This window comes from Aquarana catesbeiana, linkage group LG03 (genome assembly GCF_042186555.1).
Source record: "Aquarana catesbeiana isolate 2022-GZ linkage group LG03, ASM4218655v1, whole genome shotgun sequence".
In the NCBI taxonomy this organism is placed as follows: Eukaryota; Metazoa; Chordata; class Amphibia; order Anura; family Ranidae; genus Aquarana; species Aquarana catesbeiana.
In genome coordinates this window covers 114,705,892-114,728,906 of record NC_133326.1, presented here as the reverse complement: position 1 = coordinate 114,728,906, position 23,015 = coordinate 114,705,892, and the positions used below count along the sequence as shown (strand labels likewise).

General features: G+C 40.8%; 1 protein-coding gene across 2 annotated transcripts in view; it reads right to left on the bottom strand.

Moving 5' to 3' along the window:
* Nucleotides 1–23,015, bottom strand: part of LOC141131584 (nuclear receptor ROR-alpha A) — a 685,522-nt gene that overhangs the window by 22,335 nt on the left and 640,172 nt on the right. For both annotated transcript variants that reach the window (XM_073619022.1, XM_073619023.1), the window contains 3 exons: nucleotides 15,471–15,612; nucleotides 6,486–6,875; nucleotides 4,367–4,488 (listed from right to left, as the gene is read on the bottom strand). In XM_073619022.1, the coding sequence (XP_073475123.1) occupies nucleotides 4,367–4,488; nucleotides 6,486–6,875; nucleotides 15,471–15,612 (654 nt within the window). The remainder of the gene's footprint in view (nucleotides 1–4,366; nucleotides 4,489–6,485; nucleotides 6,876–15,470; nucleotides 15,613–23,015) is intronic.

The following is a 23,015-nucleotide window of genomic DNA, read 5'->3' as shown; positions in this document are numbered from 1 at the left end:
GGGGTGCCAAGGTTCGCCGTCACTGCGAGTCTAGCTGAACGCTTTTGTAGGGTATGAGTCACTGCAATGTGAAGAGTACGAGTCACTGGGATGACTTACTGGAGTTCCATAAACAATGGGGATTTTTCAGCACAGCTGAAAACTAACCATGCCAGTTCATACACAGCCCATACCCAAGTGTGCCGCCCCTGTACACCTGAATAGGAGGAGCAGCTGCATATAGAGGAACTGATCTCTCCATTTTCCTTCTGCAGCAGAGAGAGGAGGAGAAGCAGGAATTCAGCGGCTGCAGGAGGAAAGTGGAGATTCGTTTCTCTATATGCAGCAGCCCCTGTCGCTCTTCCTGTCATCTTCTTTCTGCTGCCCCCCGTGTGCTCACCAGCCCTGCTCTCTCCAGGTCCCATCCCCTCTCATCCTCCTGAGCTCTACCAGGGCCCTACCTTCCCTCTCCTGCTGGTGGCTTTGGGGGATCTATCAGGATAGAGAGCGAGGAAGGGGCCAGTAAATGTATAATTTACAGGACCCTTCCTTTTCTGAATGGAGAGTCAGTGATCCGTACCGACTGCTGACTCTGTCCATTCATAACTGAAACATATTAAACTTTGTTTGCTGAGCTTCAGTTTGTGAATGAATGGGAAGCTCTGTACAGATCTATTACTGTTCATTCAGTGCAGCTGAGGCTGCAGAGTAGGAGATTGAGGGCTATCCTCAATCTCCTTTCTCTGTCTCAAAGGTGAAACAGAGATCTGTTTAGACCCCTGATATAGCAACCAGAGACCCCCAACGGGGCTCCTAAAAAGAACAGCAAAAAATAAAGAAAAATTGTAAATAAAATTATAAATAAATAATAAAAAAGAAATTGTAAAAAAATAATAACAAACCAAAAGATCAAAAATTAACAAACTATTGGCACCAGTCATAGAACTACTAGGGTCACAAAGGTCACACTTGCAACCGGGCCCTGGTGTTCCGCCTCTGGGCTCAGAGGGAAGGGCCCTGGCTGGGGGTCAGGAGGGCCTGGTTTCATGGTTTCTTGGGGCCTGAAGGTCCTAGTTGCATCACTGCTGTGAGTGTAGGGTGTCATGGACCCCATGGTACCCTGCGCTAATGTACAATATTGCAGAGTGATGCTGCCATCATCACTGCTCTCTACAACACTGGTGACCACCAAAGGAAGATCTGAAGAGGGAAAAGCAAACAGGGGTTGATTTTCTAAATCTGGAGTGTGTAAAATTTGGTGCAGCGCTGCATAGAAACCAATAAGCTTCCAGGTTTTATCAAAGCTTAAAAGAACAAGCTGAAGTTAGAGGCCAATTGGCTACTATGCACAGCAGCACCAGATTTTGCACTCTCCGGTTTTAGTAAATCAACCCCAAAGTGTCTAAAACTTAGTCTGAACAAGGACTTATGTGAGCCTCAAACATTCTGAGCTCCTACAACTAGGTGTAAATTATGAATCTGCAAACTGACACAATTGGGAATGTAGAGAATTCAACCACCCGCTTTTTTTTGTTCCTTGTCCAAACCAGTTTCCTTTCAAAAACAACTTACACCATTCAGGGAACTCTGCCGAGATAGTGGCTAATTAAGAAAGACCCTCTATATGTCCTACCAAATACTAATGGGAATACACTCCTGGCAAGATATAACATTTCTGTCCAAATGGGAGAGTGACTTAAATATTATGTTCCCAGATTCTCAGAGAGACCTCATTTTATTTTTTTGCACACTAGGCCTCAATTAGTAATAAAGTACCAAGAAATTACTTCTACAATCCTGAAACAGTGTTACAAGACCCTGACCACCCTTAAACTTTTCCCTTGACAAAGTGACCTGTGCTGCACAAAGGTATGCTTTTGCACATATTTCTGGAATGCCACCTGCCCATTCTGACGACCGCTCCTTCAAATAACACTGGGGTGTATAAGAGAACGGCTTTAGAATGAATGAGATATGACCACATTTACAGAAGGGGTACCTTGTTCTGCATGTCTACAGATCCACAGACTTAGGTAGGGGTAAATCACAATAAACATGTAGTACTGCAGGAAGCAGGACCTGTGCATGTAAGGCTCAAATATGGCTGCTCAATGTACAGTACACATAGAAGTACAATTATACGTAGACAACAGAAATTCAAAATTCTCAGCACACATTCATAAAGATTATTTACATTAGGCTGATCGTTTTATGTGTACGTCTAATAAAAAATGGAAAATACTGCTTATATGGCCATAAAAAGACAATGCTCGAAAAAAAAACATAAGTTCAATATGGGAATAAAAACCTATGCTCTGGCAGAATGATATTTGTAGGGTGACGCAAGCCCTCCTGTTTCTACAAAGGACATTCTGAACTGGCACACTGCTTGGAAGCCAATACCTCAATCTGACACTGCCTGTGTACTCAAGGGGAGTTATTCTGGGTTATAATGAATGCTTTCATTCACTGCTTTCTTTATCTCCCTTCCTCTGCCCTATTCCCCAGCTTCTCTATGTACTGGATTTTCTTTACGCGATTCCTGTGTGAAAAATGGTAACGAAAATTCAGCATTATTCCTGTGCAGCAATTCAGTATACAGCAAAGTATAAATAACAAATGCATATGTCATATGTATTAACCAGGGCTGAAATAACTAATCCATTAATCAACAACTAATCGATTACTATTTTCATAATCGATTAATCGGCCAGTAACATAATGGGGTTAAAAAATAAATAAATAAATAAAATAAAAATAAGCCCTTTATAGTACAAAAAAGAGCAAATCGCTACTGTAAATATTACAGTCAGTTCTACTGTAAAAAAAAATGAACCCCTTACAGTAGTGATTATCTGCTCTTTTTGTACTATAAATGGCTAATTTTAGTTTTATTTAACCCCATTATGTTACTAAACATCTTACACCTGGTTCACATTTATGTGTTTTTTTGTGCTTTTTGCAGAAACGCACTACAGTTCATTTACACGGTTTCTTATGGGACACGTTCACATCTATGCTTTTTTCAGCCGCTGAGGCAGTCCCAGAGTTACGAAAGTCTCCTACTTACGAACGGCCTCAAAGGCCGGCCACTTGTGATCCACGCTGGTCCTGGATACCTCTGGATCCCATACTGCAGTACTGCATGGCCAGAAGAGCCCCAGATAACATAACAAGCGCCCGGAACATCCCACATCCATGCACAGGCGGACGTTACACTTACGAATGCAGTGTTCTGACCGGAGGTTACACTTACAAATGCAGTGTTGCGACTTATGAACAACTTCGACTTACGAACAAACCTACAGTCCCTATTGTGTTCGTAACTCGGGGACTTCCTGTATTTGGAAAGGGTCAGGGATTTTTTTTTTTTTTTTTTTAAATGCAAAATGGTGCTTTTTTGATTCAATATACTTCAATGGAGAAGCTGCAGAAAAGCATGTAATGCGTTTTTGCAGCAATTTGCGTTTTTTAATCTGCCCAACAAATTGGCCAAAAAAAATGCAAAAAACGCAAATCGCAGCAAAATCACATGTGCAAATATCAAAAACGCCCAGCAAAAAGCACTGCAGAAACAGATCAAAAGCAAACTGCATAGGTGTGTACCGAACCTTATGCTGGCCACACGGATCAATTTTCAGATGAGAATATTCAGACGAAAAATCTTTGTATATTCGCTGAATGAAAGAATGTTTGAAATTTTCATGTGTCTTTAACAATCTGTTTTTTACATTTCTTTAACCAAGAGGTTTTCTATTTACAAATTTTCCCATCACTGTGGTTGAAAATGAATGTCGATTTGACCCAATTAAAAAATCAAACAAACTTTCTTAAAATTACATTTTTTTTTAAGGAAGACATTGTTTTTTTAAATAAAGAAGTTTGATCTCCGAGTCTGATGATAGTTACCAGATTCACCCTTTAATAGTATATACAGCATATCTCTGTCTGGTATTCTCAGAGTGGATTCGATATTTTGCTCCCTAACCATATAGTTGGTTATTTATATTTACCACTGCATAGAGATATTAAGGAATAAATTGCCTTTTTTAAAAACTACATATTAACCAAATTATTCACCACATTTTTTTTTTTTAGGTTATTAACCGATTAATCGAAACAATAAATCGCCAAGCTAATCGATTGTGAAAATAATCGTTAGTTGCAGCCCTAGTATTAACAAATGCATTACAGATCAAAATGATGCGGTTCTCATTACAAAACAAGCTTATTTGCGTAAGAATGCAAAACAATATTTGCCCACTGATATTTAGCTACAATCAGAAGAATAAAATCACACATCACTGAAAACAGGAAACATATTTTTGGATTATTTTTAAATTATAGCAGAACTTTAAAATGTAGCGGTTATCAGGACATATTTTACCTTGCTCTGATAGTTTTCAATCTCTTCCTGGAGAAAGGTTTGCCATGTTATCTGCTGGAGCTCTTCACGTAAATACTGGCAGGTTTCCATATGGGATTTGGAGATGTTCTGAGCAAGATGTTCTGTGGATGAGAAATAATAGTAATCAAAATGTCAAACTGAAACCACTGCTTTTTGTAAATGAATGGGTTAAAAGGTCAGTCAATGAAACATGCACCGCTGTAATCCAGAAACTAGATTGTTGTAGAAAGTTACAAAGATAAAGTGAACCTGTACATCATTTAAATTTTAAAAAGTAACATTAATGAATCTATTTACAACTTAAAAGTAGTTGTAAAGTTTTTTTTTACCTTCCTTAATGCACTCTCTGCATTTGGGTAAAAAAAAACCTTCTGTGATCCGTCCAACCCCCCCCCCCCCCCCCCCCAAAAACTTGCCTGAGCCCAATCCCAATCCAGCGCTGTGCCTGCTGCTGTCTGTCAAATCCAGGGCGGAGGGAGCGGACAAGCTGCACTGTGTGTGTCAACAGATGTACATATCCTGGCTTAGAATTGAGCCCACATGAATGTCCCCATAGCAAGCGGTTTGCTATGGGGGCAGTCAGAAGAGAGGAGGAACCAGGAGCACCAATGGAGGACTCCAGAACTGGAGGATCAGGGCTTCCCTGTGCAAAACAATTGCACAAAGCAGGTAAGTTTGACATGTTTATTACTTTTAAAACACTGTACCTTTACAATCACTTTAACTCACATTATCCAATGGTGTTACATAACCCATTGAGATATTTCCCTCTATAATTCCTCTACTGTTAGCAATCAAGATTGTAGAGTTTCAGCCAATGGGGAAGCAACTTCCATTAGGTGAAGTGGTAGCTGTAATTCAATAATTCTGCCCCTGGGAGGTGCAGACTGATCGGGATATGGCTGTAAGTGCAGGCACCACAAGATGCCCACCATTATCCAGAAATGCAGCCTCTCTGATTTGGCTTCAGCTGGTTACTGGGGCTTGACTTTTCCTGACTTCATTACTAAAGTAGAACTGAACCCTCAAAAAGTACTCAACTCCACATTCCAAGGATGCAGTAGTTAAATCTCTTGAAGGTGGCTGTCATCTTCTCCCCAACTACTTCTGGGTGCCAGGTTTTTGGCCTCTTAAATGGCAGGCGGGGGACGGACATTATCGCATGCATGCACACAGGTGAAGATGCTTGCGAGTGACCTTGTGGATGTCAGATTGTTGGAGCAGAGGTATTTGTGGCTTTAGTTCCACTTTAACATTGCATGTGGGGGATAGGGGTGGGTGGGGCTTCAACCATGAAGTGAGGAAGATCAGGCATCAGTAAGTAAAGAGCACCTGAACCAAAGAGGAGCACAGAAGAGGAGTTTCTAGATAACAGCAGCAAACATCTTGTTCTGTCTGCGAATCTATGTGGGCATGTAAAATAATATTTCCAACACAATGATTTCATTGCAAGTGTAAGCAAAACGTCACAGATACGTTTTCAGACATAACAGAGGTTCAAACTCATTTATAAGGAATAAAAAAAGGCTTGCAAACTAATTAAAAATACGGATCTAAACTGAAGAGTTCCCCATAACTTACCCATACTGTTGCAACTTTACAATGACATTGGTTTGCACTTCTGGTCACAACTGCATAGATCACTTTTATTTATTTATTTTTTAATTTGGAGCCGGTTCTCGGTGTATTGTATGTCAGTGTCAAATGTGACTGATATATTACAAATCAGTCTATCTATAGAAAGGACAAGTCACTCAAACCCTAGCTGCTCATTCGTTACTTGGCTTTTCTCTTTTCTATGTATAAGCAAAATTTATTTTCACATTATTCTTTATAAATGTTCAGTAATATATGTATGAACGTGAGCTGCCAAATGTCCAGAGTCTTGAGAATCCCAATCAAACCAATTACAAAAACAGACAGTGTTCCAAAAATGAATTTTTTTTTTCCTTCACCACATTGTCGTCCTAAATATAATTTCCATTTTTGACAGCACCCAAGGCACAAGGCCAATAACAGGACTATAGAATAGAGTTTAAAACATGATGACATTTCGCACATAGGCATCAATCCAACAGTTATTTCCAGTGCAACTTACCAAGTTCGGCCATAGATATAGTTGGGGAGGCTTCTCCGTTAGTAAATGAGCAGTATGGGAAGAAGGATGAGGCAGGTGTATAGTCTGGTTCAGGTTTGATGCCATTAACATCCAAGCCGGACTGATCTGGGGATGGTTGGATATCTAGGTAGAAGCTGCTCACTGCTGACTCAGTCTTGCCTTCATCAGGCGTGTGCCCTTCCATGTATCCTCCCAGGTCATCTCTCAGTTCTGTGAGCCCATTGGGGGTCAGACCATATCCCACAGGAGTTAGTGGCTCTGCCTCCCCTGGTTGCTGCTGGTGATCCCGCTGCTGCTGCATGCGATGTTTCTGCACTTCCGCATATAAGCTGTCTCTCTGCTTTTTAGACATGCGACCAAACTTTACAGCTGGGGGAAGGTATAAAAAAAAAAAAAAAAAAAAAAAGAGTCAAGTCTCATTAATTGACCAACACACAGAAAGCTTTTAGCATTACTTTTAGAACATTCCTTTTTTACAAAATGCCCACTTTTGTGCTGATCAACACCTAGTGCCAGAGTACGTACTACATGGAAGTATGCAACATCACCAGGGCAATAAAGTTCTAAAATAATTAATTTACAGTAAAGTGCTTTGTATTTATTTGCATTCATTATATGTATGTCTAAAATATAAAATACTGTAATATTTTTCTTTTTTACAGTTATATAAATATCAGCTATTGCACATGAATGTTTCATATATACCATTTCCTGCCAGCTTTAGGCATGCCATGTTTGTTTACCAGGTTAATCTCAACTGCTTTGCTTAAAGCTGATTTGCCTGGAATTCAGGTTTAAGTTAAACTCCAAATACACAAATGAAAAACATAATATGGGAGCTGTATTACATGCTAAAGGATTTGTATTTCTACCCTTTAATTCCTGAGATTTATGCAGTTTTTCCAGCCGAGGCCAGGACGATGAAATCACGTTTTTGGTTACATTTTCTGTGACTGGACAGGTAAGAAGAATATGCCATGCTCTCTTTTCTTGTTAGAATATAAGCCTGAAGCTGTTACATGCAAAAAAAAAAAAATAAAATAAATATTTTTATATATATATATATATATATATATATATATATATATATATATATATATATATATATATATATATATATATATATATATATATATATATATATATATATATATATATATATATATATAAGAAAGGATAGATAGGGAGAATGAATGATCAGATTGGGGTGCTGCTGTATGTAAGCTACCTAGGTCCCCCCAGGTCAAACCTTCAATGTAGCCCTCAAAGCCACATGAAACTCTGTCCTCCCTACTCTATGTTTGTTTTCTTTTTTCACAGTGATATAGGTCCTCTGTGTCAGTGCCTAGCTTCCTATGCCTCTACAGACTACAATGGAGTTCGGAAAAATGTTTGGATTTTCAAAGTTTCGAGGACCTTCTGTGACCAGGAATCAAACCTGGGCAGATTTTGCTCATCCCTAGTTAGAAAAATGCTCTGCTCCCTACTAACTGTAGCAAACAAAGACAAAATGTTACAGAGGCTAATTAAAGTCAATGTAATAGATCTGGAAAATTATCATATCATTTACTAAGGTGTATGTATTCATTTGGGATTGAACTCTGGTCAGTACCGTCTCCTGAATAGAACCTCAATGAATTGGCCTTGGGAACCCATTCTTCACAGTAATAGCTTTCTTTAATTACAGACACTGCATGAACTGTGATGTACTGCTACGGCCTATAACAACCAGTAGAATTGTAGCTGTTAATTGACTGATTTTTGCCAGAACAAGGGAAGAGGATTTCTAAAAAGCAGCTACAAGTTGTTGCACATAATTCATCTCCCCACCATGCTATTAAAACCTTTCACTCTTATGGCAATAAACACAATTTCCAGGAGCACTAGAAATGCTGTGTCTGCTTGGAAGCTCTCAATCAGTACTGGGCATATCCCGGTCGCTGTAGTAACATTACCTGGAAACAGGAAAACAACCTTCCTGCTCACGTTGAACACATTGTAAACACTGAGAAAATTGGGCAGACTACTGTTACACAACACACTGCCATCTTTGCACATTCAATGAAGGGCTGCTAGTAGTAGTAGTGAGTACTGCATGTCAATAGGACATGGAAACTACTGCAGGATCTCTGCGGTAACAGAAAACGAAGGCAGGACTTGCAGGGAGAAGTAGAAGGATGAAGATATACACGCATGTGAAAGAAGGACCTGTCTAGAGGAAGAAATGAGCCTGGAGTTGTACACTCTATTGCAGTCTTTACAGGACTTCTAGCTGTTGTAGTAAATGGTCAGGTATAGTCTACCAGTCACTGCTGGCAGAAATTGCTGGGACTTGAAATTCCTTACCAGTTTAAAGGCCAAGTCCACCTTTAAGAAGAAAATAAAGAAAAAAAGACATGCATTTTTTTTCCCCCACAAGAGCCTGATAGGCATTGCACCTGTGATCAGTGGATCGCAGGGGCAATGTTAGGCCCCCTCCAGCTTTCTGCCTGTACCTTTGTATGGGCTTTCAGTTAGAAAGCTGGCAGAAGGGTCATTGGACTAGGAGTTTGCTGATCAGCGTAATTGTAGTCCACTGAGAACTAAAGCAATCTTCGGCTGTGTGGGCAGATGGAACTTGTAGTTTATTCATTCACAGATCTCTGGGGATGAATGATGCGGCTGTGTGGGCAGAACTCTGGGGGTGAAAAGCAGGTGACTGGGAGCATGCTACATACCCTAAATACAGGTGTAAGATGTTCCTAAAGGTGAACCTATCCTTTAAAGAGAAGATTGTAGTAAGAGAAATTAGTAACCTGCCATTGCCAACCTCCTTCTGAAAATGTTAATCTCTCTAGCTTCAGTACTTTCATAGTCACCACCCTATCAAATATGAACCAATAAAGGCAGAACAAAGACAGAACTCCTGACCCGCATGTATTTATCCAAGCCAATATCACAGATTTACTGACTTCACTGGATCACTTTGACAGTCAGGCTGCTAAAACCTTCAGAAGAGAGATCAGCAATGGCAGCCTTCATATTTCCAGAATCACACAATATACTGGGGTTGATTTACTAAAGGCAAATCCACTCTGCACTACAAGTGCACTTGGAAGTGCAATCGCTGTAGATCTGAGGGGAAGACCTGAAATGAGGGGAAGCTCTGCTGATTTTATCATACAATCATGTGCAAGCTAAAATGCTGTTTTTATATTTTCCTTGCATGTCCCCCTCCCCCCCCCCAGATCTACAGCGACTGCACTTCTAAGTGCACTTGTAGTGCAAAGTGGATTTGCCTTTAGTAAATAACCCCCACTAGGTAGCAGGAGAGCGTAAAATGTAAAGTAAAACAGAACACTTGAATTATACACTGTATGCAATGTAAACGTGGGCAGCTGAAGCCTTACACTGTGTGGGAGGCCATTACGTACGAGATACACTGTGCTGGTGTGTTGCAGTGGACAAGCTACTGAAATTCTCAGATGATAAAAAAATAAATAAATAAAAAAGAAGGAAATTGTGCTCTCTTGTAGACGGTGAACAGAACTGACTGTTAGTGCCCCAGGCTGTACTGTGTGTGTATAGCTGGTTCTTCCAGTCGCTAGACTGGATAATGGAAGAGCTACAGTATGTATTGTGCAAGAGTTAGCCACACACATTAAGATTTCAATAACTCAATAGATTCCTCTAGCCACGTTGAACAGTGTAGACAGAGGAATCTTCCTTTCCTGTGATTGTTTCTGAAAGCCACTGCTCCCACATCTGTTATTATACCTGAACAGTGATCTGAAAAGCTGCAGTTAAAGGGGTTGTAAAGGCAGAAGTTTTTTTTATCTTAATGAATTCTATGCATTAAGATAAAAAGCCTTAAGGTACCGAGTGCCTTCCTTCAGGTGGTCAACCGAGCGGATTCACTTTCTGTGGGCTTACAAACCCCCCCGTGTCTTGGTCAGTCGATCATGCAATTACCGAAGCTGCTGGGAGGTATGGCTCTACTGGATGCTAATCTCTATCATGTGGCGTGTCACCTTACCAGAATATTGGATTGGTGCCATGGATCGCTCAAACAGTGGGTACAAGTGGAGTGGACACTTTCCCAGATATGGCTCGATTCCGTGTTCTGGTGTCATAAGGTTCTTACCCACTGTGAGGAAAACCTGGCGGGTTTTTGACAAAATCTCCCATTCTTGCTGCATTGCTCCGGATCAGTCACCGATTACCCCTACTGTGGGGAACTCCGTCTTCAGTCCTGGTCTCCAGGAGTCAGGATTTGAAAGGTTTGCATCAGGCCAGGCACTTTTTAGTGGACAATGGATTACAAACAGCAAATTATGGTTGGCCAGGGCTTCACAGGCCTTTCCTTTTCGCAGAAATGACAGTAGGCCCATTTCATTGGCTCTCCACCCTCCGCGGATGCCTTTACACGTCCCCTTACCACATTTGAAATCCTTTGTACAGAACAATCTCCGCTGCGCCACGCAGTGTCCCAGACTTAACCTTTGCTGGTGTCTCCACCTCCCACTGCCATATATTTCCAAATGGGAACAAGACTGAGGGCTGAGCTTTACGTATAAACAGGTGGAAAGAATTCTCCCGTTTTCCTATGAAACTTCTATTTGTGCGAAACACCAGGAATCTGGTTTCAAGATCCTGAACCAGTGGTACCATACACCTGTTAAGATTCATAAGATGTTTCCTCAATGCTTAGGTGTTTGTTGGAGATGTGGAGAGAAGACTGGCTCCCTTCTCCACATTTTCTGGGCCTACCGTCTATTGTACTTCTTTTGGACAGAGATTCACCGTATAATCCAAAAATGTACTGATCATGTCCTACCTAAGGAGCCTGCGCGTTTTCTTCCGCATCACCACTGTTTCTCTGGCAAGGTTTACAGACGCTCCATCTTGCCACTTATGATTACCGCACCGAAGAGCTGCATCCCGCTCTTTTAGAAGCAGGCACAGGCACCGCCCATAACCATCTGGGTGAGAAAAGTTGCCGAAATTAACGAGTTGGAGAACCTAGTGGCTACTGAGAAAGTCCTCAGCGATAAATTCCTCAAAAAACAGCTCTACTGGCACAAATTTGTATACTCTGAAGAATACAGGGCCTTGTCGACTTAAGATTTCCAAAATTGAGACGGTACCGATGGGCCTCCTAGCTCTGAAGGAGTGGCAGTTTTGATCGGACCCTCTTCTCGACCTTTCCTTTTATATGTTATACTTCTTTCTCTTCTTTTTATACTGTTTTCCTTTTTTTTAAATTTATTTAATATTTTTACTGACGGTGTTCACCGTGCAAAAACAAACACATGGGGTACAGATACTTTCCAGGACGTTCTTTTCACACTTGTCATTCCATTAGGTGACAGAAATTGTATTACAGAGTGATGTGACTTTCTTATTTTGTGTTATCTATCAACATGCTTGCCAAATGGTTTCTTTACTTATCGTGAAACATCTTTAAAAAAAAAAAAAATGGAAAAAAATAAATAAGAAAAATGATAAAGCCTTCTGTGTGCACCAGCCCTCTAATACTTACTTGAGCCCCCCTCTCGATCCAGTGATTTTCACGAGTGCCTCGGCCTCTCCCTTCTGATTGTCTGAGATACAGCAGTGGCGCCACTGACTCCCACTGCAGTCAAAGTCAGTTAGCCAATGAGGAGAAAGACGGAGTAGGGGCCGAACCGCGGCTCCGTGCCTAAATGGAAACACATAGCTGTGGCTTGGCTCTTGTGCCCCAATAGTAAGCTGCCTGCTGTGGGGGCACTCAACAGGAGGGAGGGGCCAGGAGCACCGAAGAAGGTCCTGAGAAGAGGAAGATCTAGGCTGCCCTGTGCAGCCACTGCAAGGAGCAGGTAAGTAGAACATGTTTGTTATTTTTATATAAAAAAGAAAAAACAACACAAAAAAAAAAAAAAAAAATGCTTTTACAATCACTTTAATGTTTGGCCGATAAATTTCCACCAGCCTCCTTCAATTTTCAGATTGCAGCTGGTTAAGCCAGGTGGTAGCAACAGGGCAACTCACGGTTTGTATTTTGGCTGATTCAGCAGGAATCAGGCAAAACTAAACCCCATAGGGACAGATTTCTCTCCTTTAGCTCTCCATTGAAGCTGAACAGTGTCAATGGAGGAATCGCCCCTACTGTATTCAGACAACCGTTTGAACACCCAAACAGTGACTGCATCTGAAAGGATGTAGCCACTCAAATAATTTTCCACCCAGCCCTGACTCCTTAGATTTTTTTTTAATCAAGGTTGGTCAAACTGAGCGGTGCCAACAGGGCCATCACAGATCCAATTTTAAATGGTTCAGTAGGAATCAGCTAAAATCATGGCCGTGTATTGCCAGCATTATACTGTGTGGAGTAGGGGGCTTAAAGCGGTCGTAAACCCGCTGACATTTTTTTGTTTTTTATACCCCTGTAAGGCAAAAGGCATAATCAGCTAGTATGCACAGCATACTAGCTGATTATGAAATACTTACCTTAGAATGAGGCATCGGTATCTCACCTGGTCCACACCGAGGTAGCTGACATGTTGCCTCGGCGTGTCTTCCAGGTATTGCAGCTCCAACACTATGAGTGGCTGGAGCCGCGATGTCGTCACTCCCACGCTTGCATGTGGGAGACTTCTTTCCAGCAAGGTCCGGTGTCTGCCGGGCTTTCAGCCAAGAATCCCCTGTGCGCATGCGCCGGTGCTGTCAGCGCTCATTGCAAGAGGAATATCTAGTAAACTGTACAGGTTTAGGAGATTTTTTTTTACCTACAGGTAAGTCTTATTATAGGCTTACCTGTAGGTAAAAGTTAAAAATTTGACTATACAACCACTTTAACGTGAACCTGTAAAGAGAGAAACATATCCAATAACCATCTCTAAAGGTGATAATGCTTGACTTACTACCTACTGATTCACTAACCTGGCAAAAGTATCCCACCAATGAAGCTGAAAATTTCTTAAAGTGTTACTAAACCCACAATAGTAAAAACAGTTTGTATATGCAGTAAAGCATGCTTGTTATACTCACTATGAAATCTAAGGGGTCAATCCTCTGCATTGAATAAAAAGGTTGTTTAATCCTCTCTGATCCTCCCCTTCTTTTACTGTCCCCAATCCATCTGCTGATAGTACAGAGTCTCGGAGGCACTCTGCTCAATTTGGTGTGTATTGCTAGAGATTTTTTTGGGGGGAGTGTGCATGTGATCAGCACAGGGCCAATCAGCACTGTCCAGAGGGTCAGGGGTCATGCAGCCTCATAGGACAGTCAGAGGAGAATGAAAACTACTCCTACAAACTTTAACCAGTGCTTGGCCAGACACTAATAGAAGTCACTAGACTGCTTTATACTGCTGATGTGAAAAGGTATTTAGCAGTTTATTTTTACTAAAAGAATTGCATTTCTGTGTACTGTGGGAGACCAGATATAGTGAATGCAGGGTCCTGGGTTTAATAACACTTTAAGTACCGTTCTGCATACTTGTTCCAAGGTAATGACTTGCTATTTAGTGACCCAGAATTAGGAAGACAGCCCTTCAGCCTGCCCTCCACAAATAAGCAATGGCAGCTCCCATATGTCTTGCAAATTCCTTCAAGGTACGGCAATAGTTGGAATGTCATGGGTAACATCTGGTTATAATGTGCACAGTATAGGTATGTAATGTGAATAGACTAAACTTTAGGATTGATATCATTTGTTGCTGGAGTATTAGGAGGGCAAATCCTGAGAGTTACTTGGCATTAGAGTGGGAACAAAACAAAGAATCATGCAATACTTGAGTACAAAGTGTCTGTACCGATATTTCATGTACTTTAAATATATGCTAATCACTCTTTCTGAATAGGCTAGTTATTGTACTTATGAGCGTATGTTTGCAGCACACATAGTAATTGCTCATTAAAATTATGGGCTCCTATTTTTTGGCTCAGTCTCCTAACTTTCCCAGAAACCTGTCCATTTGATTTAGTAACAAAGGGGCACCCCCCAGGTATAGGTCTTGGGCTTTCATGAGACACAGATGTGTAATTAGATAGATCAGATATCAACCATACACTGATAGTACTGTAGTAAAACCTCATGATGATTTCCAATTGAATTTATTTTATTTTTTGGTTTAGACAGCAAGGAAACCAGTCCAAAGAAAATCCAGAGGATTCAGTTTTGGAGCTTCTTCTGAAAATACTAGTGGCCTCAGGTCTCACGACTATTAGTCACTGACCTGGAACAAGCATTCAGATCAGAAAAGTCAGTACTCCAGATCTGCATATTTGTTTCAGGTTATTGACGACTCAAAAAAGAACCCAAGCCACTTGATCAGCAGGACAGCAAAGGGACTAGTATTTTTTTTAGAAAGAGGCAGATTACTAACTTCTTGGTACGGGTTTCCAAGCCCTTCAGACAAAAGCAAGATGGGAGTTGGACTTCATTTTAATAAAAATCTATTGGAGATGAGAATCCTTTGTAAGGCCTTATGCACATTTTACAGGCATTTGACATATTTTTTCTGCCCTAAATAACACTCTATATTAGACGATTATGTGTGCTGTGTGCACGCAAAAAAAAAAAAAAATCGCAATCAGGAGAGGATCATTTGGGCAGAAAAAACACCCGGCGCGCCTAAACGCCAAGCACGTTTAGAACTTGAGCGTTTATTCATTTCAATAGCCAGAATAAATTAATATTCTGGCCAATGAAATGAACTCCCTACTGCTTGACGCACCTGAACAATGTCTAAACACGCCTAAACACTCTTGAAAAATGCAGCTTTAGGCACGTTTTTAATTGCCGCTTTTCACGTCAGGAGAAAAGCATCCGGAAGAGTCTAGTGTGCATGAGGCTTTACTGGACGGGGGAGCTGCAATCACACAGGGATTTCTTAGGGCTCTAATAAAGTTTCAGTTTCCACATTCAACTATGTAAGATGTTTAAATTACTGAGGTTGTAGAATAAAGTAGTAACATAAAAAATGGGGAGAGTGGGTCTTACCATCACGTGACATGCCCACAGAAAGGCATTTCTGCAACCGACAGTGCTGGCAGCGGTTCCTACTCGTCCGGTCGATCAAACAATTCTTTTGCCGTGGACAGGAATATGTAGCATTACTCTGCTGGCTGCGTCTGAAGAAACCCTGTGAACAAAGCCAAACGTTAATAAAAGTGTACATACTAAACATTTTACACTGAAATATACACATACATATTGTTAATACAAAAAGGTATAAAATTATGATGCTGGGCCTCAAGACCAAGTGTCTGAAAGGTTGGTTCTCATAACCCATAATGTCATTTTCTCATATTTCCTTTTGACTGCACCACAGATATTGGTGGTGCTACTGCCAAATGCTGGAGAAAATAAATTTGTGTCATCCTTTAGCCTGCTTTGAACATTAAACCCAATGTTTTAAAGGGCAAGCTTGCCTTGCATTTTTGACAATAAAGTTTAAAGAGGTTGTAAACCTACGTTTGCAAGTTGTACCTATAGGTAAGCCTAGAAAGAGGCTTACCTATAGGTGCTGCAAATATCTGCCGTTCAGGAGATATTTACTATATACTGTGCCGATAATCACATTGGCGCATGCGCGGTGAAGCAACACCCCCCCCCCCCCGTTTCTTCACGAGCGAGTGCCGTGAGTGGCGCTCCTTTTGACTGGAGTGATGTCATGCGGCTCCGGCCAGTCAAAGAGCCAGAGTCGGTGGCCCTGGAATGAAGAGGGGCAAAAATGGATGGCAAAGGCTTATTTTGCAGGTGTCACATAATGTGCTAGTATGCGATGCAACAGAGAACAGAGGAAACGTGATCACTTTTAAAACAACCCAAAAAAAGGGTATGAGGTTTTACACAAAGGTTTTGCCTTTTGCTACTATTTTAAACAAAATAGGTTCTTTTAGGTGATCATTTACAATCACTTTAAAAAAAAAAATTGCATTATGGCCACTAGGTGGAGCCGACGATTATAAGGAATCACTATACTAAAGCAGTAGTGAAGTCCGTTTTTTTTTATTTCTACTTACAGGTAAGGTTAGAGCTTAATCATGGGGATGGGGGGAAAAAAAAAAATTATAAAAAAGGTTTTTACATATCTATACACAAAATGTTTTGTCTTTCGTTTCTAATTTAAACTGAACGGGTTCTTTTACAAGGTGGCTGTTTACAATCGCTTTAATTTTTTTATTATTGCATTCTGGCCACTAGGTGGAACCGATGATCATAAGGAATCATTATACTAAAGCAGTAGGGAAGCTTATTTATACTTACAGGTAAGCTTATAATAAGGCTTACCTGTACGTACAGTAAATATCTCTTAAAAGTGCACAGTTTAGGGAGATATTTACTTTAGCAACAGCCGGTGACATCACTGGGGCATGCATACTGAGGCACGCCATCCATTGAGAGAGCTGTGCCATGAGAGTGATGTCATCGCAGCTCAGCCATTCAAATGGCCCTGAACCCACAAACCCAGAAGAAAGACCAGGTGAAGATGGAAGCCCTGTCAGCGTGCGGCTGGAGGGACTAGTTTTAAAGCAAGTCTTTCATAATGGGCTAGATCCAACAAACTTTTTTTTTTTTTTTTTTTTTTTTTTTTTTAGAAATAGATCCCTTTATTTAGTTTTTTTTTTGGAATTTGTACAGCAATCTAGAGTGAAACTTTGCCTCTTTGCAGGAGCTTCCTATAAAAAAGGCAAATGACTGATGTGATCCTTCAGGATGACAGCTTTGTATCCGCTCCTTCCTTCAGGTTTTTGCAGGCAGCCTGTAGTAGATGGAGCTGCTGGATCCCTTCCACAGCTCTGCTCGGGGTTATGCACAGCACAGTGATGATATCGCTACTTTTAAAGGAAATATCTGGGGGTTTGTACAAGCTATTGATGAATATAATTGAATAAATTTTTTTGTGCCCAGAGTTTAGCTCTAAAAGACAGCAATGCATATTTCATACAGTGTTACACATCAATGCAAACAGAAATCTCTTTTAATACTCAAACGATTTAATTTTAATTTTTTGACTCAACACATGTACATAAAAGGTGACCAGTTTCTCCATACAGCTACACATTTTACCTAGAACTCGAAGATCGTGGCTTTCTGAATGAGTTTCTGTAGTCATGCTACCTCCTTCCTCTGTGTACATTCAGTCCCACAAACCCAACCTGAGAACACAAGGCCTGGATAAATCTAGCCAGTCTGTACTAGCCTTCTGACAATTCCTGCCTAATGAATAGATTTCTTCAATTCATTAACATACCCATTTTTACTCCTGTATACACATATGTCTTAATTAGCTGCTCATTGGCTGTTTAATTACAAGGAAGCAGCTGCCAGCTGCCAGCCTCCCTGTACCAGCGGCCATGCTGAGAAGACTCCACTCTGGTGGGTGACAAGGAGACTCTCTGAAAGCTCAGTGATTTATGGCTGGCTGTGGCAGGATCCTCTGGCTCATTAATCTCTCAAATAGGACCAACAATTAAAATGTAGGCCTTTTTCTGGCGGCTTTCCTCACTTCTGATGACCAGGAGGACTAGGCTTGCTCTCGGTGGATACGCACACAGGCAAAGTTCAGAACGAGAGACTTCTGAAGGTATAGATCATTCTTGTCAGCCCGAGTGTCAAGTGTATATGCCCATGCCAATAATGGATGATGATTAGAGGATAAGCAATTTATTCAGTCAATGAAAACAACTATTCCTGCTGAGAGGCTAGCCAGACTAAGCACGAAAACAGCAACATTTCCCACAAAGGCTTTACATCTGTCGCCAAACACAATAGGAGCCGTAACAACTGTCCCAAACATAACAAGGACAGGCTTTCTAAATCCTTGACGCCTACTATTAGCAACGTGTCAAGGCCCACCATGTGCAAAAAAAAAAAAATTAAAAAAAAAATAATAATACACCACACTAATGATTAATAACAAAATGTGCAATTACTTTTTATAAGCCTGCAAAGCATTGTAACCCTGACCAGTGAATTACAAACTCAATGCACAGGCTTCTGCAGACTACTTCAACTGCTCTGAGGACTTTCGGCTACGGAGCTGGAAGAAGTGACAATGGACCAGGAGCGTGGTGATCACCGAAGTTGTGTTCCCATGATAACTACAAGACCTTCTTTCCTCTGGGAAGATAGGATGTGTAGTCTAATTATTCACAGAGCTTTGCCAAATTCAAATATTGGCAGAAGGCGTCAGGGAGAAGAACCCCTGGGATTATGTAAGGGGGTGTGTGTGTGTGTGTGTGTGTGTGTGTGTGTGTGTGTGTGTGTGTGTGTGTGTGTGTGTGTATGTGTCGCAAACTTTGACCATGTTTTATGTTACACACTAAATATGGTGCAACGTGGTCAGACAGGTGGACTTTTCTTTTAAATTTGTGTCCAGTACCGATCAATTTTTACTCCTTCCAACAGACCTCGTTACAATTTAAATCTACTCAATTGCTTACACAGAGAATACAGATCAATAAATAAATCAGAACAGCGCTCTCTGTAACAATCATTTTTAACACCATTCATTCAATGGAATATCCAGTATAACCCAGATTAACTTTAACTCCTTTTCTACCTAGAGTGTCACCTGATGTTAAATGAAATTAGGCCATTACCATAAAAATATACTGGCGCTTTATAGCAGCCACTACTTCTAAATAAGACCGCAAGCACTGCAGTAAAACCATAAGGGCTAATTCACCAGGACTGGAATAGAGGGGAAAATCTTCCAATGGGGACACCATTTCAGGTAATACTGACAGCAACCAGGGATCCCCTCAATCTGGAGGGATTTTTGCACACTTCCAGCTTTGGCTATGGGACAAGAAGTGAAGTCTTCCCAATGGAATACAGAAGGAAAAAAAAAAAAAAAAAACATTGACAGGAGTCATAAGCCTATCCTAAATAAAGATAAAGATGTTTTGTTACTAGTTCTAACTTAAAGTATAACAAACGCAAAACTTTATTTTAAGTTTTGGATAGAGTAAAGAGGTTAAGAACGCTTGTCAGTTTTTATTGCCATCTGTGCCCCCATTGGGGAGATTCCTTCTCTCTATTTGTCCTGTTTACCATTTTCATTGAAAGTAAAAGAAAATCCCAAAATTCTGGATTGACCCCAGAAAAGTTGGAGGAAAAAAACCTTCCAATAGGGACATTAGTTCTGGTGACCTGGGGGTCCCTAAGAATTTGCAGGGCTTTCCTCTCACTTCCTTTTTGGCTATGGGACAGGAAGTGAAGGGAAAACTCCCCAATAAGTCACAGATGGTAAATATATATATATATATATATATATATATATATATATATATATATATATATATATATATATATATATATATATATATATATATATATATATATATATATATATATATATATATAACACAGGGAGTTAAAACCCTTTCTTGACCTATCAAAAATGGAAAAAAAAAAAAAAAATTTTTGCCTATAGTTCTACTTTAAGTTCACACAGGGGGATTGTAGATGGCTTATCCATGGGTTCCTCTCTTTATTGTGTAGGATGCAATTTGTCATGGTAGCATCAACATTTTCAAATGCACTTACATTTCCTCATCCATTGCTAATGATCCTGAACAGATAACTCCCTATGAGTAATCAGGTAGCTCAGGTTCCTGAAGGAATTTAGAGCCCTCCTCCCATTTATATATTTTCCCAACAATCAAACCTATTAAAAAGTTACAAAATACCTAGAACCAATGTGTTTGGTCATGAGGTAATATATCACAAACTGTTTATTATCATCAGTAACAGAACAATATGAGAACGCACAGCTTAAATGAGGAACCAATCTATTCACAATAGAAAAGCCAAAACTGTGGAACAAACACTAAAGAGAATGAGGTTCTGCACTTCATTATTAACCAAGACTTCCACCATATGTCCTACAGATGCTTTCCCTATTACTTGCAATCTATACAAGGAAAAAAATATAATTATAATGAGAGACCTGACACTTTTTTTTTTTTTTTAATTTGAGTTTTCATAAATCGGTTTTATGATGAAATGTTTAGTGAACTATTTTAAGTAAGACTCTCACATTACATTGATCTGTCCAGTAAAATAACTCCTGTTACCTCTGTAAGAAATAGTTCTCAAGGTCTATGTCACACTTTCCTTTTCTGCTGTATTAGGTTGCAGAGTCAGTAATATCTAAACAGAGTACTGCTGACACATCTTCCTACACATCTCCCATGTTTCAATTTGACTGGCAGAAGTATGCTCGGTCTATCAGTATGAAGGTGCCTTCCATAAGTCAAAGTTACAGTCACTCTTCTGATGGTAGAACGAGAAGCGTAGGCCGATACAATGCTCCAAAAACATGTTCGCTCAGACCACTGCCGCAACGTCAACTTTTTAAAGTGCTTGTAAACCCTTACATATACCCAGTGAAGTGACTGACCTTGTGTGATACACAGAGATGAAACAAACCCTCCTACATAAGTTGTACCTGTCTATCTACAGCCATATTCCCCCTACAGCCATTCAAAGTGCAGAATTTACACAGGATCTCCCAGCTCTGAAAAGCAGGAGGTGGAGAGCTGAGGTTACATCAGTGTGGAGAGCTCTATGAGCTGATTGGAGGGAAGAGACACCCCTCCCTTCACACAGCACACAGGAACAGAGCCGAGGCTGTTAATCAGCTGGAGATCCCACCCGTCACCATTTTTCTCTTGGTGTCAGGAAAACTTGTCAGAAATTACTCATGCAGATAGATAACCGGAACATAGCAGTGGACAGATATGACGCTTAGTGCTCTGGGTTGAGACAAGCACACACTATAGAGGGATATGCTTTGTTCATATTTCTCACATCTGAGGTTTACGAACCACTTTTACTATACTTTTTGTAACTCTGGCATGGGAATTTTTCCAGAAGGTATGATATAAGAAAAGGCGGTGAATAAACTTTGCCAATGATACTTCCTACCTAGGTTTCTCTTATTTCTTCTTGGACTCCAAGTACTCCTGTGTATCCACTGAAATATCCAATCTCTGTACACACACATATCATTGATGCTGCTACCACTGTTGCCCAGGTAGCAAGCAATTGAGCTGCAAGTTTGAAAATGACTTGTTAAGCTATTGCTAGACTTACCAGGCTTTACAAGTTTGTTGCACAATTGCAGCAAGTCCGCATTGCATGACTCCAGATCAACTTTCTCTGCAAACATTTTGCAAGCCTGCTGCAAGTTCTGGTTATGTTGTGCAATAGTCATCCCACCACAGGAGTCACTGTGACTTGCAGAGCTCTTGCTGTAGACTCACCATTGCAACTTTGCTCTTGCTAGAGGCTTGCCATGCAAATTTGCTACAAATTGGAAATATGTCAACTAGAACTTGTTCTCCAAGTGCTCTACAAGTGTACAAAATTGCCAGTGAAAATGTGCAGCAAGTTAACAGACTTACAATTCAACACTGCCACAAATATTTGGCAAGTTATCCTCGCTATCTGGGTGGTAGCAATTAAGGATGAGCTCTGGCGTGTTTGCACAACCCACGTGCAGATCCCGCCAGGAAGTCAGCACTGCGCTAATCACAGGCAGTGAGAAATTGTCCCGATGCGTGGCTGCAGAGAGCGGGAAATGTCTCCCTGCCTGTGATTAGCGCAGTGCCGACTTCCTGGTGGGATCTGCACGTGTGTTGTGCAAACACGCCAGAGCTCATCCTTAGTAGCAATGTTGGCTCCTAAAACTGCTGTTCATGTATGGCACAACACTTAGGCCGCTTTCCAAGGGTGCCTAGCACTTGGGTCCACCTATACCCAACCATATCTGGTCAGGTCAGTAAAAGCGGACTTGGAAGCAAACTTTTTGCATTCAGTCCGACTGACTTGGATGCGGACGAATATAGGCAGATGTAAATCAGCTTACATTCAGCTGTCTATAGGGACACATTGAAGTCTGGCTTTGATCTGTGTATTCATGGGTCAAAAGACAGACTGCCGTAATGACCCCATGGGAAGGGCCTAAAAAAAAAAAACCTTGTGCAGTGATATAAAAAGATTGAAAGGAGCAGGGTGCCTCAACATCAGCACATTAATGTAACACCTATTAACATACATAATCTCAATTCTGTAGCTTGGCTGTGGGTGATAAAAGGTAAACATTATTGCCTTTGTGGTGCAAACGCCCTATGTAGTTTTGAAGGCCCAAAAATATGTGATAAATAACTGTTCATTTCATGGAAGTATGTTGTCAATAGTAAATAAAACAGACCCCTGTGATGAAGGCCAACATGTGATATATTTTCTCAAACAGTATTAATATAAAAAAAAGGTGCTAGTTCCGCTTAGTCATCCCGACCCTTTTTTTTTTTTTTTTTTTTTTAAACTCACCTAGGTGGATGCAACATCGACCAGATGCTCAATCGGACTCCCACCGGCTCAAAGGTTGAGAACTGGACAATCAAACACTGCTGATCACTCAGTTTTACCTGTCGCTCTGAGCAGAGAGCGGTGACTTTCAACCACTGCTCTCTGCCCCTCCCTCCCCAGCACTCACTGGAGTGCCGGCCTGTGGAGAGGGTGGTAACA